This window comes from Urocitellus parryii, chromosome 4 (assembly GCF_045843805.1).
Source record: "Urocitellus parryii isolate mUroPar1 chromosome 4, mUroPar1.hap1, whole genome shotgun sequence".
Taxonomy (NCBI): domain Eukaryota; kingdom Metazoa; phylum Chordata; class Mammalia; order Rodentia; family Sciuridae; genus Urocitellus; species Urocitellus parryii.
In genome coordinates this window covers 143,619,188-143,637,516 of record NC_135534.1, presented here as the reverse complement: position 1 = coordinate 143,637,516, position 18,329 = coordinate 143,619,188, and the positions used below count along the sequence as shown (strand labels likewise).

The window sequence follows — 18,329 nt, the reverse complement described above, 5'->3', positions numbered from 1 at the left end:
GTGAGAAGTCCTAATATACCACATCACTGTCATCCAACCTTCTGTAACTGTGATTAAATAAAATGCAAATTAGAACTGAAATATCTCAGTCACGAAGGCAAGAACTGTGTTTCATGATCTCTTTTCTAGGACATTTTGAGGAAAATGTGAAGGTTGAAAGTGTCCAGGAGGATGTGAATTTAAATTTGAATTTTCAAAATGAATACAGATAAAAGTTCACCCTAAACCTCCAGAGACTGTGAAGTTCACTTTATGGAAGGAAGAGGAGTTTCATTTCAATAGAATTCCACAGTTGTTTGATACCAAGGGCTATTTTCTATGCTTAGGAACTCAACCCCAAACAGTTGCTAACATATTCACTCTACTGTGCTTTCCCCATTAGATTTCCCCTTGACAAAACTTTCTGCAAAGGAAGGGATTCTGCCTTATTCATTGTTTTATTCTGATACCCAGCACTTAGTAGATGCTCAATAAATGTGCATAGAACTTCTATTTCTAAGTTTATCCAATCTCTTGTGTAGAAACAATTAAGATGCTTCTGAATGGAGGCATTTCAATGACTATTGTGACTTTTTACACGTGGAGACATTGATAACTAACTAGTCCAAGGTCAATGAGCTGGCCACAGTCAGTCCTGCTCCATATCTGCAATCTTAACCTTTCTGGAGCATTCCATTGTGTCCCACTGCATCCTTGGACTGGCTTAGTCCCCTCACAGCTCTTCAAAGCCTCTGGCTAAACCAATTAAAAACCTTCTCTAAGTAGGTGATAGAAGCTTATTTCTTCCTGCACATTTTAATGGGTTGAGTAATTCTGATTATTTTTAAAAGAGGTTCAGAATTAGGGAACCTCCCTCCTTCCCAACAACAGTCACAACAATCACAATCCCATCTACATTTTAGGGGAACAATTTACCCTTCTTCCGGCAAAGAGGGCTGCAAAGTCCTACATTCCTTTGGTGTGAATGCCACGTCCAAGTCATCATCGGTGAAGTCTCCCAGCTCCTGGGCCAGCTCCACATCCAGGCTGTTCAGGTGGGTCATCAGAAGTCCTTCGAAGTCCACCGGCTCCACCGGATCATAAAACTGAGGCTGGAGAGGTGAGGAAAAGAAAAAGAATGTTCCCGCACGGTTTCCTGGGGAAAGGACTGAGGCAGTGGAGGATGTTTGCCTCGCCCTCCTTTTCAACTTAGTGCTCTGCTCTTAGCCTAAAACGAAGTGACTCTTTGAAGGAGCTGTCAAACACAGCAGCAGTGATATGGAAAGGAAAAGAAATGCAGCAATGGAAAGTCAAGTCGTAACACGATGAGTAATTAAAATTACACCCCAAGGCAGAATTTTTCTCCGCTTAATTGCATCTTGATGAGGAATCCCGAGGAGATCCAAAATGAGATCACAAGACTTTGCAGGATTTTTATAATTTCTCCTGCAAAAGCTCTCTGAGGCCATGTTTTGTTTACCCAAATTCAGCGAAGTGGGAAAAGGAGGCAATTTTCCAGAAATTTAGGCAAATAGTCCTGCTTTGGCTGAATATTTAGGCACAGTGTTTCCTTTGGCCTGAGTTATCCTATATGTTGGTTTGCACAAGCCAATGCTCATACATCATCACAGCCAACCGTAAGCCGGCCTTGGTGGCTGAACACCTCCTAGGCAGTGACTTCCAAGCACAGCTTGGCTGACTGGTGCTTGTCTGGAAGAAATTTTCACTGGACCGCAGCTATGTGAGCAATCTCAGGGCAACCTGCTGAGTTTTCCTGTGGCTAAATTTGCTCACTTTGCAAGAATTGTTTTTGGGCCTTCCATAGTGGGAGAGGGAGGGAATAGAGGGGCTGGAGATGGAGATCAGAGGGAGGGCACTTGCCTTGGCACACGTGAGGTCTGAGTTTGAAGCCCAACAGTACCAATAAATAAATAAATAAATAAATAAATAAATAAATGATTTGCTGGGAGAGAAGGTAACTTAAAAATAATATATTTTCTTTCATTGATAAAATTAAAGTTTGGCAATACTTTGTCAGTCTTCCACTAAACAAAGCATGTTTTTTTGGTCCATGAAATCCAAAGACTTGGGAACCACTCCCTGAAGGAAGTAAAAGAATCACTTACATCAAGTAAATTTGTATAACAACAATAATAATAATGGCAGCTCTGTGGAGAGTTCATTTCTGGCTGGCCATGTGGAGGCATGAGCCCAAAGGGGTGCTATTTTCCTTGACCTCTACCTGCAATGGGCCAAAAAGGTAAATGCCTCGGATTCTTGACTTGTCCTACTGTGATCTTGACTTGTACGGCCCTGATGCAATCCAAGGGCAGCTCTGGAGAAAAGCTAACAAAACCAGTTTTTCATCCTCTTAAAGCCCCACACCAGAAAGGGCTTCAGGTTGGAGAAAATGAACAAAGAGGCAAAAGGAAGTAAAAGGAGAAAATGTAAATGTGGTTGCCCCGTCCCCTCTCCATCCTTGCTGTCCCTAGTGAATGACTTATGTTGAAAGTGGGGATGAAGCTGTGAATTGGGCAAAATGCACTCTACTTCCCATCTGGATGCAGAGGAGAAGGTGACAGGGTGAACCCTAGTAGTGGAGAGTGGCGCAAAACCCTAGCTCATTACAGGCAGGATGAGAGGGGCAGACAAGTTTCCCGTGGTTCTGTGACCTGAGGTCAGCTGAGAAGACTGCTATCCCCACAAGGGGACCTTGAAAGGAAGCACCAGGGACCAGCAGGACTAAAGAGCTAGTCACCAACCTCTGAGGGAACCAGGTGTGGACCAAATTTGCAAGGGAACACTGTTGAACTCTGCCAGAGGGAACAATGGGCATCATCTATGCACAGAACAAACCTACCACACACTCCCACATAAGAGTGACCCCATTCAAGAAGGTAGACTCTCATTTCCCAATCAGCCACACAGAACAGAGTGCTTAGTGAGGGACTGAAATGAGATCTATAGGAAATTATGAAAATTACATTTTTTGAATATATAATTACTGTAAAGTTTATGCCCTGATAATTATGGACTAATAATTATTGAGCACTACATGCCAAGAAATTGGAATAGGTCTTACAAACATCATCTCATTCAATCCCTACTAGAACCCGATGAAGCATGCAATCTTATTATCCTCATTTTACAGAGGATGAAATGAAGGGCTAGATATTTAACAACATGTCCTTGATGATACAGTTAGGAAGTATCAATGTAATTCCATCTGGAATTCTAGTCTAGGTAGTCTCATGTTCTTTTTTAAAAAAAATTTTAATATTTATTTTTTGTTTTAGGTGGACACAATATCTTTATTTTACATTTAAGTGGTGTTGAGGATCGAACCCAGTGCCTCATGCATGCTAGGCAAGCACTCTACCACTGAGCCACAATCCCAGCCCCAGTCTTATGTTCTTAATCACTGTAATTTTGATAGTTTTCTTTTACAGGCCTTTCAGGGAATCTGTGTTTTCTGAGATAATTAAACAAGGCAATAATAAGTGTGTTTGGAAGTGAGTAAAAAAATTTACCCTCTACCCACAAATTCTGCTCTGAACCTCTCATGGGATTGACTGCTCAAAAAAATAATAATAAATAATAGTAATAACAGTAAATAATAGTAAACAAATAAATAAATATAATAATTAATGTATTAATGACTCAAGCAGAAGCACAGGAAATATAAACTTAAAAAAGGCAGGGAAAGAGAGCACCGTGGCTCATGCCTATAATCCTAGTGTCTAGGGAGGCTGAGGCAGGAGGATCACAAGCTGGCTTCAGCAACTTAATGAGAACCTGTTCCAAAACAAAAAAACATGAAAAGGACTGGGGATGTATCTCAGTGTTAAAGCCTCCCTAAGTTCAATCTCCTGTGCCCCCCCTCAAAAAAAGACTTTGAGCATGGTGACAAGAGCACTATATAATTAATAAATAGAAGCCTCATGAAGAAATACCACTTGTCATAGAGAAGAAAGTTCAGTTCCAGTCAAGGTATGATAATTGAACATTCTTGAAAATCAAAGCTACAAATAATGGGGGGGGGGGAAACAGGCCAAAGGCAGCATTTGTGACCTACAGGACACATTGTCCAAGGACTAGGAGTAAAGGATGTCCAACTCCCTCCTTCAAGAATTATTTGCTGAGCATCTACTGAGTGTAAGTCACTGAGTTGGGCCTTAGGATATAGAGAACAGGTGGCTGCTTCCAGGGAGCTTCATTCCAATCAACAGTGCAATGATGACATTTCAATCTTCTCCCGAATAAATAACACTACCTTTGAGGGAACTGATAAAGAGCACAGTATCATCGTTGAGCACTAATTGTGTGGCAATGTGCCAAGCACAATATACACAAGATAGTCATTAACTCTTGAGGTCTACTATATTCCAAGATGAAACAGACTAAACATCAACAGTAATGACAGAAATATCACTGACAGGACTTCCAGCACCACACTACATGAGTTGGCCTTTAGTAATTTATTTCCCCTACACTTTCCATACTGAAACCAACAAGGAAGAAATTGGTCATTCCAAATGTGAAATGAACTAGACTTGCTATTGGCAAGTAGGTGGAGACCCCCACTACTCTCAACTAGATCTTTAAGCAGTTGTTCACCAGAAAAGATTTCTGCTCTCTGGACTAGCTGCTGTTTTAATCTCAAGAGTAGGTTTTATCATCAGGCGAGCAGTATACACATACATGTGAATATAAATATACAAATATTGAAGAGAATTCAAGAATCACAGTAGGATGTGCAGTGTGGGAATCAGGCAGGATAGCAAGTGGGAGACGTTCTCAGATCAGTCCAAGGAAGAACTTGAGCTCTTGGAAGCATAAAGCCAAGCATAAAGTAAAACTGTTTTGTTTCCTCTGCTTTAAGCTATGTGTCTTCCTAGTCAACAGAAAACCAAAGACTAGTTTAAATGCTGTGATCCAAAGCAATTTCAATAATGTTACATTTTTACCTCGAGTTATCACACAGTGTGTACCATTTGTTATATGTAGTATACAGATAGCAGGTTGATAGCTGGTTTAAATGACAAATCTGAAGAATAGCTAGCAAGTATTGAAAAAAGGGAGGTTAAATGACTTGACCCAATCACACACATAGTCATGACGGACCTGACTGCTTTGTCACAGTGCTGGGGAGGCTTCACGTCCCTCTGGATGAGACAGGGGAAAAGGCTCCATGTCTCCAGTGGATGGGCCTTGGGTCCTCAAATGTGTTTACCCCCATGGAGGGTGGTCTTCATATCTACTTGGCTATTCACAATAGACAAGTCTGACTAAAGTCACCCAAGCCTTCCATGCTGCTGAATTCAATGGTTTTTGCACAGTCCTGGTTTATCAGCAGCATTGGACACAGCTGACCATGCCCTCCCTCTTGAAACACTTTCTTCATGGAGGGCAAGTCCCATGTATTCCAGTCACTGCAAGTGCCACATGCCAGGAAACTCCTCAGTTGGGGCAAATTGGAATGACTGGTTACTACATGAAGGGTATCCACCTTCTCATAGGGCACTAATGCAGTCCTAAAACATTGCTTCTTAATCTGCATTCACTCCCAGGTATGCTCATAGACTCCCAAGGCTTTAAATTCCATCTTTTAAAAAATTATTAATTTAGATCTGCAGCTTCAACCTCTGCCCGGAAATCCAGGCTGACATTTCCAATTCCACCTCAATGTCACCACATGGTTATCTAATTGACCTCTCAAACATCATGAATTCAAAACTAACGCTTAATTTTTCTGACAACCTGCTCTTCCCACACCTTCAAGCCTCTGCATATCCACCAAGTGGTAATTCCACTCCACTGGTTGCCTATGCCAGTGACTTTTGAATCTATGTTGATTTTTCTCTTCCTCTGAGACTCCACATAAAATTCATCAGGAAATCCTCTCCATGTTTCTTCTGAAATATATTCAGACTCCAACTACTTCTCACAGTCTCTGCTGTCTCTATCCTGTTCCAAGCAGATCTGTTGCTTTCCTTCGTCACAGTGACTTATCCCAATCTTTCTTCTTCTCACTAGTCTTATTTCCAAACAGAGTGATCCTTATAAGAACTGTGTAAATGATCCTCATAAAAAGTCAAATGGTTCTGGGTCTGTATTCAATGCTTCTAGTGGCTTCCTGTCTTCATCGGAGGAGGAATCAACGTTCTTTTGTGATCTCTGAGGCCTCCAACCCAGCCCTGCTTTCTCTCCAATCTCAGATCTCATCTCCTGCTACCCGCTCAGCTCAGGCCACACCCTGCTTCCTTGCTGTTTCTGGAGCATGCCCCACTCTTTGCCCTGGGGATTTTGCACATGCCATTCCTTCTAACTGAAATACCCTTCCTTTGGAGATCTGCCAAGTTCATTTCCAGTTCTGTTCCAGTATCTTCTTTCCATATGCAGCCATTCACAGGTCACCAATCTAAACTAGCAACTCTACTGTGTCACCATTCCCTTTCTGTTTCATTCTGCAGAGTCCTTTTGGCTCCTGCACAGTGTATATTTACCTATTGATGCCCATCTCCCATTATAAAATGTAAGTTGCCCTTTTCTCTATTTACTATTGTATCCTCAGCTCCTAGAACAGCTTCTGCCACAAAATGAGAACCGACAAATATTTCTGGAATTAATAAATGAATGAAAAAGACAGCCCTCAGCTCTACCATTTTTCAGTAAACAGAGTTGAAGGAGGTAAGGTTTTTTGAGCTTCAGCGATTTCAAAGTATATTTTTCTGCCTCCATTGATGCCATTGAAGATGCCAACATGCCACCATAGGCTTCAATTTATTTTTTACCAAGACTGATTTGATTCCCTTATTTTACAATGAGAATAATGAAATGCCTATCTGCATGCAAGATGCCTGCCACTCTTTCATTTTATCTCTCACTGTGAATGTGCATGAGACCATATTCAGATCTTCCTTTTCCATCATATCCTTCCAGTGCAATCAATGAAACTTAAGAACAGCACAAGTCCTTGAAAGATGAAGTAAAAGAACAATAGACTCAGAAGAATCAAAGAGGACCATGTTGATCAAGTGATTCACCATTTACCATCCTTAGAAAAAGGTTGCTGTATTTCACAGAAGTCAATGCACAGAGCAAAACCAAATACTTGCAAGGTATGAAACTGTTTTTTCAAATGTAAATATTAGATATACAAACACGTAACCATGGTATTTTGGTACATATCCAGGATGTGGCTTTTCTATCTTTTCATCCAGAGCCATTATAGTCCTGCTGATTTATTCTATTTCAATACAAAACATTTCTATTCTTATTTTTTTAAAATAGCATATTTTTCCTCCATAAAAAATGTAGCTTACAGTTATTAGGCCCAGACAGTGCCTCAAATCTTCCTTACTACCTTAAAGGATAGGTCCCAACCCTTCCTCCTCTTGGATGTCTCACTCCCCTTTCTACTTCCAATAATCAGAAAATAGTTTTCGTATTTTACAGATTCATTTTATCAGGAGCATCAAATATAGAGCTGTTTGCTTACATAAATAACTGGCAGCAGAGGGTCTCTGGTCAACCTGTGTTCGTTGTTGTGGCAACAGAGAATGCCAACGTCAATGGGTGAGTTTGTATCTAGGGACGTTCATTATTGGTCAGAGCTGCTCTCTCTCTGGCCCTGGTCACAAATGACTCAGTTAGACCCAGGGCAAGTTTATCGTCTTGTCTAAAAAAACAACTCTAAATGATGGATCTTCTTCATATTAAAAATGCCAAATTTTAAAATATTTTGTCTACTTTGAAAATGTATGTACACAAAATCATCACAGTTAATGCATACAATAAGAGTTAAAAGCAAAAACACAATAAAGTAGAAAGAAAAAACAACATCAAACTTACAACCTTTCTCTCATTTATCAGATACAGAAGCCAGTATATTTCTATACAATGTATCTACAGGGTTAGCAAGTGATCTTGCTTACCACACATCCTGCAATTCAGAGAATACCAAACAACAAAAGAAATGTTACCTTTCTGTATATTCTTTCCCTTGTTTTTAAAATATTTCTACCTACTGAGAATCTTGTGTGTGTGAGAGGGGTACTGGGGATTAAAGCTCTACCATTGAGTGATATCTGCAGCCCTTTTTATTTTCTGAGACAAATTCTCTCTCAGTTGCTTAGGACCTCGATAAGTTACTGAGGCTGTCCTTGAACTTGTGACCCTCCTGCCTCAGGCTCCCAAGTGGCCAGGATTATAGGTGTTCACCACCATGCCCAACCTGAGAATCTTTAAATGATTTTCAACCATGGCCCCATGCCAAAGTCCCCAGGGAATGTTAAGACACTGATATTTTGTCCCCTCTCCCTGAAATTCTGATTTAACCATCCGGTGGCAGAGAAGCCACTAAAGCTTCTAAAGGTCGAGGTTGTCTCAGCCTTCTCCATCAAGCCTTTGCCTCCTCTCACATGGTGAATATTTCTCTTCCGAATGTCTTTGCAAATGTTTCACGTTTGAAGCCAGTATGGAATCTGTATATAACCTGTCCCCCGAACGAGATCAAAAAGCCCTTCAGAGCTGAAACCATTTCCTACATATCTCTTTTAATTCTTCCACAGTGCCTCTATAGTGCCAAATATATAAGACAGCAATAGTAGTCGCTATTTACTCAGAGTCTATATTGACCCTCTTGCAGGCAGCATTAGTATGCCAATTTTGCAAAAGAGGAATACAAAACCTTCAGAGAAGTTAAGTAACCTGTCCAGAATCATATAACAAAGAAGTGGCAAGGATCCTTCACTCCAGGCCTGTCTTGACACCAGACTCTTCACTCTTGCAAAACTGTACCACACCATCAACAGACTTGTCATTGATTGAGTTTTAAATAACCTGACTTTGATTAAATATTTTTTTAAAAAATCAAACAACTATTTGTATCAGCATGGAGGTTGCTGAAATGGTGGTTAGATAAAGGTAAGACCAACAAAGGTCAAATGTACTTGATCTTGTTATTCATTTGGCCAAAATAATACAATAAATAGTTTACAGCCTCTGGTTTAAGAACATTTTTTTCTGAAGCTGCTGCAGGAGGAGTATTTAAATGATAAACCCTTCTTTTGCCTTGAAACAAATGAATTATGCTGAAATACGACATTATATTTCTGTGAAAAAAATTAGATTTTAAGGTAAAAGGAAACACCATGTAAGTTGATAATTTCTTCTGGGAACTTTCACTCTAGAAGATGATTTGAGGAAAACTACAACCACTGTACTCTCACATTACAGCACGATAGCAGGTAAACATAGGAGATGGGCTCTCCTAAGCAGACCATTCATAAAATATATATATATATATATATATATATATATATATATATGGACTGTGCTAGACAGTTGGGAAAAGAGACTTATAAAACTTAATTGGAATAACCAGGAACAACATATTTCAATATAGTTTAAGGAATATTCATGTATAAACAGAACCAGGATCAAATGATGACAACTATAGAAACACATGCTTCTTGAATAGTTTTACCATCTTGCTTATTTTTACTACTTTCTTAAGATCTCCTCTTAAAAAATAGGTAGCTAAGCCACGTGTGAAATTCCTAGCTACTGAAGTAATTATCAAAATTCACTTTTGTCAAAACTGTCTGATGCAGCAAACTATTAAAAGAATATGTGCAAATATTAAGCAATTTTTTCTTGTAACTTAACATTTTTTTTTAAAGAATTCATCCTGCAAATATTTAAGGCTGCAGCATAGAAGTTAACAGGGGCATGGAGACAAGGGGTTAAGGCTTGTTAAATAACTTCCTTAAAGTCTCTTAATAGTGATGTTCATACTATTTCCCAAGACAGCTACTACAGAAAGCCACAGACTCAATTTACAAAAAGGCAAAGCGCCAAAGCTCCCTACATTGTTTAAGATTTAAGAGTACATTCAGTCACTTTTTCATTAAATTTTGCAGTTTGGAATACAACCCGACTCACAAATCTTTAAAATTGGGAAGGGGGTTTTAGTTAAATATACATTAGCACCAATTAAACCAAGAAGCACATGGAATTTAGGTACAAAGTTCACTTAACATGCACTTGGACAGTGTATGCTTGATGTGCATTTATTGTAATCTGCAATTTTGAAACAGAGCTGAAAAGTACAAATAAAAGGGGTAGTTTAGCAAGCCACTGAGGTCCTAAATAGATTTTTTTTAAAAAAAGAAATGTCATCGCAAGTTACCTCTGGCAGTAAAAGGTGCTATATATATATTTTTAGTACCACTATTTCATTAATGACACAACACACAAATTACCCTTCTGAAATAACCACAAATCACTCCAATAAAACATACCTTTAAGGGACACACAGTTACACGGCGTGTAAATTGTTACAGGAGACAAAATGGCGGCTACAGGAAATGCAGTGGAAGGTTACAAAATTTCTAAGAGCAGAAGTGGTTTTGAAGTAATAAGTAGAAACAAAAAATAACCTAACCTCCTCAAGATAACCACTAGAACCAGCCAGAAAGAGCTGCTGTGCTCTGTGTGAGGAAGTGAACGTAGAGAGGGCTGGAGACCTCTCACAAAGGAAGTGAATGTCTAAATCTGGTTTTACGAACCATCTCATTTAAGTCAGATGTGTCTCACCTGGCACATATCTGGCTTTTAATCCTCAAATAATATTTTATATATCTATATGTATATATCTATATCTATATACTCAACAATTGGTGTGAATATAAAAATGTAGATCATCTTCGACTAGAAAGGGGGAATGTGTTTTAAAAATAAAGCTTTGTACATACTGTATGATTTTAACTGTATGAAATTCTAGGTAAGGCAACATTAGAACCACAGAGGCAGATCAGTGGTTGCTTCAGTAGGGGCTCTGGGGGCTGGGGGCTGGGGACTAAGAGAGGAGACTGAATGGGCATGATTTAAGTAGAGGTTAAATGACTAACCAATTTTATCAAATTTTACACCTAGAATGGGCAATTTTTATTGTATGTAAATTATACTTCCAAGAAAATGATTTTATAAAACAAAGATTTTTTTACTTGGGCTGAAATTTTCAGATTTTTGAATAGATTTTTTTTTTTTTCCCATCAAAAGCATCCTACTAATGATGGTTAAGTTTCCAGGTTAGCTCAAATACGAACTACCATTTGGGTGAAATTGAGTAGCCTGGAAGCCCTCTAAGTTGAGAGATGTCAGAATCAGAGTCCCACTGGGTCATATTTACCCTCTAAGCCCCGATTGGCTCAGGGAGAGAGGAATATTATGTCAAAAGCAGACAGAGCCGGGCGCAGCGGCACATGCCTGTAATCCCAGGGCTTGGGAGGCTGAGGCAATAGCATCGCAGGTTCAAAGCCACCCTCAACAACTTAGTGAGCAGTTAGTAACTTAGCAAGGCTCTGTCTCAAAATAAAACACAAAAAGGGCTGGGGATGTGGCTCAGTGGTTAAGTGCCCCTGGATTCAATCCCTGGTACAAAAAAAAAAAAAAAAAAAAGCACGAAGCTTTATGAACTGGTGGGTGGAGAATGTTATGTGGCAGTGAGAAGACCTAAAACCAATCAGGAAGCAAACACATAGGCTGGGCACTTCTGCACTTGACCATTTGCTAAGTAAACCTGGAACCCATACTTACTAGTTGAAGAGAAGGGAAGCCAGATGTACTTATGCTCTGTCGATGGTACTGGCCAAGGTTTGGTGGGAGGGTAAACTGTTTCCTTATTTCTGCTGAAGAATACCTTGAATTAAAATAGAAAAATCTAAATGAAGTGATCATTTTTTAAAAATCATGATAATTATAGGCGCAATCTCTGATATCATGTTATAAAATGTGTCTTGGCTGGGTAATAGTCAGAATTGTCTTAAATTACCCTTGGACATTGTAGTTTTGTCTGATAATATATACCCTTGAGAAGTTCTCAGGGGCCAGGATGCCTGCAATTATGGCTACTGCCCAGGACTGACTACAAAAGGAAGAATTCAAGACCTAAGAGAAAGATATAGGGCATTTGATTCCTTCTCTCCTGCCATTCAGAGGGGTTAGCTCTATATGAGGATGTCTGATCTCTGACTAGAATCCTTTAAACCCTGGTTTTCCATTTTGATCTAGACATTCTCATTCAAGCAGCTGAACCTGTTGGGTTGGTTGCCTGCTATACCAGAGAACCCAGAGAACTGTTATAGGAATCCTCCTACCTCCCTGCAAGCACTTTAGATGCGACTTGTAATTCCTAAGGACTGTATTTTTTCCAAACTGCTCCTATCCTTTGCATCACTCATATTGACATTGCTGACTCTTCAGCCAATGCCTCTGGTAGTCAGGAACCACAAATATGAGAGAGTTGTTCTACATCATCTACCTAGACCAGCTGGCACAGAAACACAGGCCAGTGACCCCTGTTTACAAACAGGTTGACTTCTGGGCACTTGTTTGTCAGTCATTTGTTTGGAACTAGGACCACATTGTCTTATGACATCATTATGTTGGTGGTTAGATTCTCAGGTTAGTTCACAAAAAGTACAATGAGGCCAAAGCATACAATATTTATATCACTACTAAATATTATAAGAAGCTAACGCTGATTACTAAGGATCAAATGAGGCCATATATTTGAAACACACTGCAAATCCCAAACAGGCAGACATAAACTTTCAATATAATATTTACTGAGATATAAATAAAACTTATTATATTTCTCCATGATAATGTATAGGGCATAATTTCTAAGTACTTGCATGGTAAAGTTTCTAACATGGTCTGCTTGTCTCCCAGCCTTGTGATAGGCTGAGAAAGGCAAGAAACCCAGATTCTGGCCCTACTTTTGGCATCCATTCTCCATCCACAAGAGCATCCCAATTTCCTTTCAAAATGCCCACTCACGTTGTGTGCTGCCCAGGTAAAAACACAAACAAAAAAGAGTGGGTACCTAACCCAAGGCAGGGCCATCATGCCTCCTTCCCAGGGTTCTGAATGATGAATGGATGTGAGAACAGGGGAAAATGGGAGAATGTGGAGCATATGGTGATTTCTCACATTATGATGTCGAGGACTCTGAAACCCCAGAGGAGGTTACAGAAGCCAGCATGAACTGCACTCCTTAATTTCTCATAGCATTTTCTTTATTAAAGTTTCAGAGTGTATATAAAAATACTAAGATTAGGAGTAAGTACTCCATTAGCCATGAGGTAATGCAAATCAAATCATAAAGACATGCCACTTTATGACCACCAGGATGGCTATAACAAAAAACATGGGCAATAACAAACTGGGGTACTTAACACGTTGTTGGTGCAAATGTAAAATGACACAAGTATTTTGGAAAAAAATCTGGCAGTTCCTCAAAAAGTTAAACATACAGTTTCCATATATCCAATCAATTTCACTCCCAGGTTTATACCCAAGAGAAATGAAAAGGTACGTCCACACAAAAACTTAAACATGAACATTTGTGGCAGCAGAACTCACATCAGCCCCAAAGTGGAAACAACAATAATATCCATCAACTGAGAAATGGATAAATTAAAAGTAATATTACAATGCAACTTAACAATGCAAAAATAAAAAAAGGAATGAAGTACTCATACACACCACAACACGGATAAACCCTGAAAACATTATCCTATGTGAAACAAGCTAAACCAAAAGACCACATATTGTATGATTTCTTATATGAAATGCCAAGGATAGGAAAATCTATAGAGGTAGACAATAGATTAGTAATTGCATAGGGTTAGGGGCACTATAGAGGAAAGGACAGTGACTTCTAATGGGTATAAAATTTCTTTTTAGACCAAAAATGTTCCAAAATTGACCACAATGATGGATAAATAACTCCATGAACATATTAAAATCATTGAGCTGTACACATTAAATGGGTGAACTCTGCAGTGTGAATTATATCTCCATAAAGTAGATAGATATACGTTGCATGTGTGCACATGTTGTATAAGTATTCAGCAAGAAAAAGCAAAACATTGTCAAATCAAGTGTGACAACTAGGAATGAAGGAAAATTTCAGATTTTGTCACTAAGTGCTTAATAGACTGATTCTAATTGTAAGCTGGATAGCTGCCAATTTTTTTAAAAATCAGATCCGATGGTTGTCCAAAGCAAAAGTTCTGACTCTCATAAACGTCGTATCTTGGGCTTGGCACCATCAGAACTCTAACCACCTCTGCAATCAATTTATTTACTTGAGAAGATAAACATACCTCACAGAGGGCCAAGATAACCAAGCAAAAGCTCCTGCCTGACCTTTTCTGACCTTCAAGATGACCTTTTCCACAGACAAGAATGACTTCTCCAGGGACTTCTGCCTCCAGATTCTTCCCCAAGGTCTCTCAAATAGAATGTTCCTGTTTCATGGCCACCCTAAACCCTTCCTTTAATAGACCAGAGTGGTCTGTCTAAAGTGGGACTGTCAGAAAATGAAAAGGAAAGCAAATGACATCGGAGAGGATCAATGAGGCAGGAGGAACAAATTCTTGCTTTCATTGTGAACAAAACCTATTGTTTCACATGAAGGCTCCATCATTTTATATCTGTCATAAAATTAGAATATTTCTACTCTCTAGTCCTTCTTATCTAGGGTCAACTGGCATTTCTGCTCCATTCTGTCACATAAGAGTTTCCTAATTCAGTGTTATGTGATTGATCTTCTCTGACACTTCACTGACTCTACACTGAGCACTGATCCTATTTCTTACCCACACAGAATTAGTTTTCAAAAAGGCAGTTAAGCCTGTCACTTTGAAACTGTCAAATACGGAGGCAAATCGTCCTTATAATGAAAATAGTGAGTCATCCCACACACACACACACACACTCACACACACAAATTGTTTCATATCCCTTAAAGATCTTTTTTAAAAACAAGTTTTTAGTTGTCAATGAATCTTTATTTTATTTATTTATATGTGGTGCTGAAAATTGAATCCAGTGCTTCACACATACTAGGCAAGCATCTTACCATCTAGCTACAAACCCAACCCCTCCCTTAAAGATCATGAAAATAAAATTTCTCTTGTGAGGTCCTCCACAGATATTAAACTAGCAGAAGTAGGCTGGAATAATAAAATTCCTCATTGGTCAAGTAGTAGAGAAACCAGCATGCCCCAGATCCCCAGAGGGGTTGTTTATTGGTTCAGTGTCTCTGGAAGGTAATACTGAAATATGCAAAAAGCACTATAAAACTGCCATTACTTTTTTTTAATCTAATCAGCTCACTTTGGAGAATATACCCTCTGGAATTAATGCAAAGAAAAATATAATTTGAGCAGAAATGAACATAAGAACTCTATTTATATGATAGCAAATAACTGAAAACAACCCAAAATTCCAATGCTAGGGAGACCACTGACAGAGCAAATAATATCGGAAAACACAAAAGATACTATTTTTCCATATAAAATGACAAAAATATGAATTAGGTTGACCTATGGAGAATGAATATAAGATTAGCTACAGGTAAAAAAAAATATGAAGAACAGAATACAAGCACATTACAATAAACAGATCTCCTGCACAAACTATGGAGTTATGTCCCAATAAACCCATCATAATTTGAGAATGTTGTAAGTCCAAAATACATTAATTCATCTAACCTACTGTACACCACAGCTTGGTGACAGACCAAGTGTGTATCTATTAAAGTGTCTCACTTGTTCCCCTTCTGATCATGTGACTGGCTTTGAGCTGCAGCTCACTGCCCAGAATGGAGAGAGCATCCCACTGCATTAGCCCGGCAGGGTCAGGGAATCAAAATTTAAAATGGAAAATATAGTTTCTATGGAACCTAACTGAAGAGTTACATGTGCATATTGAACATTTACCAAAATTGACTCCATGTTGAACCACAAACCAAGTCTCAAGAAATTCATTCTTTTTACCATAGTGTAAAAAAAAAAAAAAAATCACAATCAGGGTCCCTCGGTATGTAGAAATATAGCAAAGGATCAGAATTCCTTTCAGTACCCATATAAGGGAGCTTATATTACTACCTCATGCAGTTCTTCCTCTTATGAAATTGTTTAAGTTCAGAATTTGTTTAAAAAGGCAACAATATAAAATAGCACCCAGGCAGGGTATGTTACTTGGAATTTTAAAAAGTTATATAAATGTCAGTTATTAAGTTTACTAATATGGAACTTCAGTCTCAAAAGAACACGTAGCATCCCAGTGTCCAAATCAACACTGTTCACTCCTCCTTTGGTCCTGGTGAAGGGGAATCTGCCTACACAAAAAGGAGCAGAGCCAGAGCAAGAGCTCACACAAAGGAGAGTTTATTTCCCTCTTCATTTGATTCTCAAACTGAATTTGACATGTCCAGGATAAATTTCATAATTCTAGATTTACACCATGAAAATATTCCCTTAATGAGCTGAGATAGCATAATTCTAAAAACTCAAAATAGTTTATAAATATTAGCTTCCCAAAGTTTACTGGAAGGGCGCCTTAGGGTTTGTTTAACATGTTTGTTTTACTCCATAATGGGGAATAAGTGTGGTGGTGAATAGGTAGAGAAACTGTAAGTTTTTATTCAGAGCAACAGGTAATTGTGGTATTCATCTGGGACTAAGATCCAGTGAACTAATCATAGACTAGAGTTTGCACCATTTGCATCAAACCATTGGCTGCTTAACAAAGAGTGCAGATTCCTGGCCTCTACCTCAGTTCTTAATCAGCATCTCCTGTGGTGTGGCCTGGAAAACTGCATTTTAAGGCAACAATCCCAGGTGATTTTTTATAACTAAAAATGCCCAGTATTTACTTAAACTGCAAATCTGTGAGAGAATGGTTGGGTTCATTCATACACTCATTAAACATTAAGAGCACAAAAAGTGCCAGGCCCTTCACCAAGTGCTGGGGATTGAAGTTGAAGTAGATGCTGCTCTTGCCTGTATGAAGCTCAGTATAATGCATGGTGGGAAGAGAGAAAAACCTGTATGTAATATCCAGACATAGGTATAGATAAAAGCTATTTTTTTTTTTTGCGCAACACCAGATACTCATATCTACCAGCAGACAGATAATTGGTTAATTATAATACAATAAGTATCATAACATAGTATTATAATACAGGAATGTGCACAGTTCCTTGTGAGCAAACAGGAGGGAGTTACTGATTCAGACATGGAATGCTTAGGACATTTCTGGGATCAAGAAACTTTTCAATCAGATTTTGAAAAAAAAAAAAGTAGAAGGAGAACTGATAGAAAAGAAAACAAACTTTTTTTTTTTTAACCAATGACATCTAGACATCAGGTTTCCTCATTCCTACTTCAAGTATTTTAACTGTTATGCTGCCCATTTCTTTATAATGCATGCCCCTAGAAGAGCAAAGAAGAGTGAAAAGTCAGGGGCACAGTGCTGAGGCTTGCCTTTCACCAGCTGTCTGAGTTCTAGTCCATTAGTTAGCAAGGCTGGGTCTCACTTTTATTCCATGTAAACAGAAGGGGTTGGACTATCTGATCTCCTGGGCATCTTGCCAGCTGTCACTGGCAAAGATGTACAAGAATCTCCAAGTGGAACAATCAGAACCACAACCCACACTAGCAGCTGTGCTAGGAAAACATGTGGCCCCAGAGGGCTTCTCTCTGGCTTTCATCCCTGAAAGAAAGTTATTTCACTACATGTTGGTTTACTCAGCAGCCAAGTGTTGGAAGGATTTTTAAAGTGATTCAAGGAACAACCGTATCTCTAAGTATTTTAAGAGGTTTGGGGGACACTTTTCCTGAACTTGGTATGCTTTAAGTAGTAAAAAGGAGAGGAGTAAAGAAAAGCAAACGTGTAACTAACAACTGACTATAAAACCCAACAAATACAAAGTGTAAAGTGAGAGATAATAATAAATAACAGTGATAGACATTTGTGGGTGGTATATAAATGAATATATATATACGGTTAACTAAACCTTGCAAATAGCTATTGTTTGGGGACTAGAAATGATTTGCTCCAAAAAAACAGTGAAAGAATGTTAACCTCAAATCTCCTGAATTGCAAGTTTAGGGTAATGTAGCATAAAAAAAAAATCAAGGCTTAAAAATGTGTTGTATGTGGAAAGACTGGCTCTGAAGGGTGTCAATATCAAAGGGTTGGATCATAGTACACAGTGTGGGTAAGGTATGCACACACAGGGCTGGCTCCAGAGTGAGTGGTTCCTGGAGCCTACTTTGTAAAAGTCTAAATATATATATATATATATATATATATATATATATATATATATATATATATACATACATATATATATATACATGTATACGTTTTCATATCAATTCACATATATCGATATCTGTGTGTGTGTATGTGTGTGTGTAAGTAGAGTCTGGAATGAATTCCTCAAAGTTCTTTAGTCCAAGACCTCATAATGGATTATTTCA

At 38.6% G+C, this 18,329-nt stretch overlaps 1 protein-coding gene across 1 annotated transcript in view; it reads right to left on the bottom strand.

Moving 5' to 3' along the window:
- LOC113199902 (dedicator of cytokinesis protein 8) overlaps positions 1-18,329 on the bottom strand; it is a 218,962-nt gene that overhangs the window by 163,402 nt on the left and 37,231 nt on the right. The window contains exons 2-3 of the mRNA XM_077797833.1: positions 11,584-11,686; positions 916-1,091 (exon numbers count right to left, since the gene is read on the bottom strand). Of these exons, the coding sequence (XP_077653959.1) occupies positions 916-1,091; positions 11,584-11,686 (279 nt within the window). The remainder of the gene's footprint in view (positions 1-915; positions 1,092-11,583; positions 11,687-18,329) is intronic.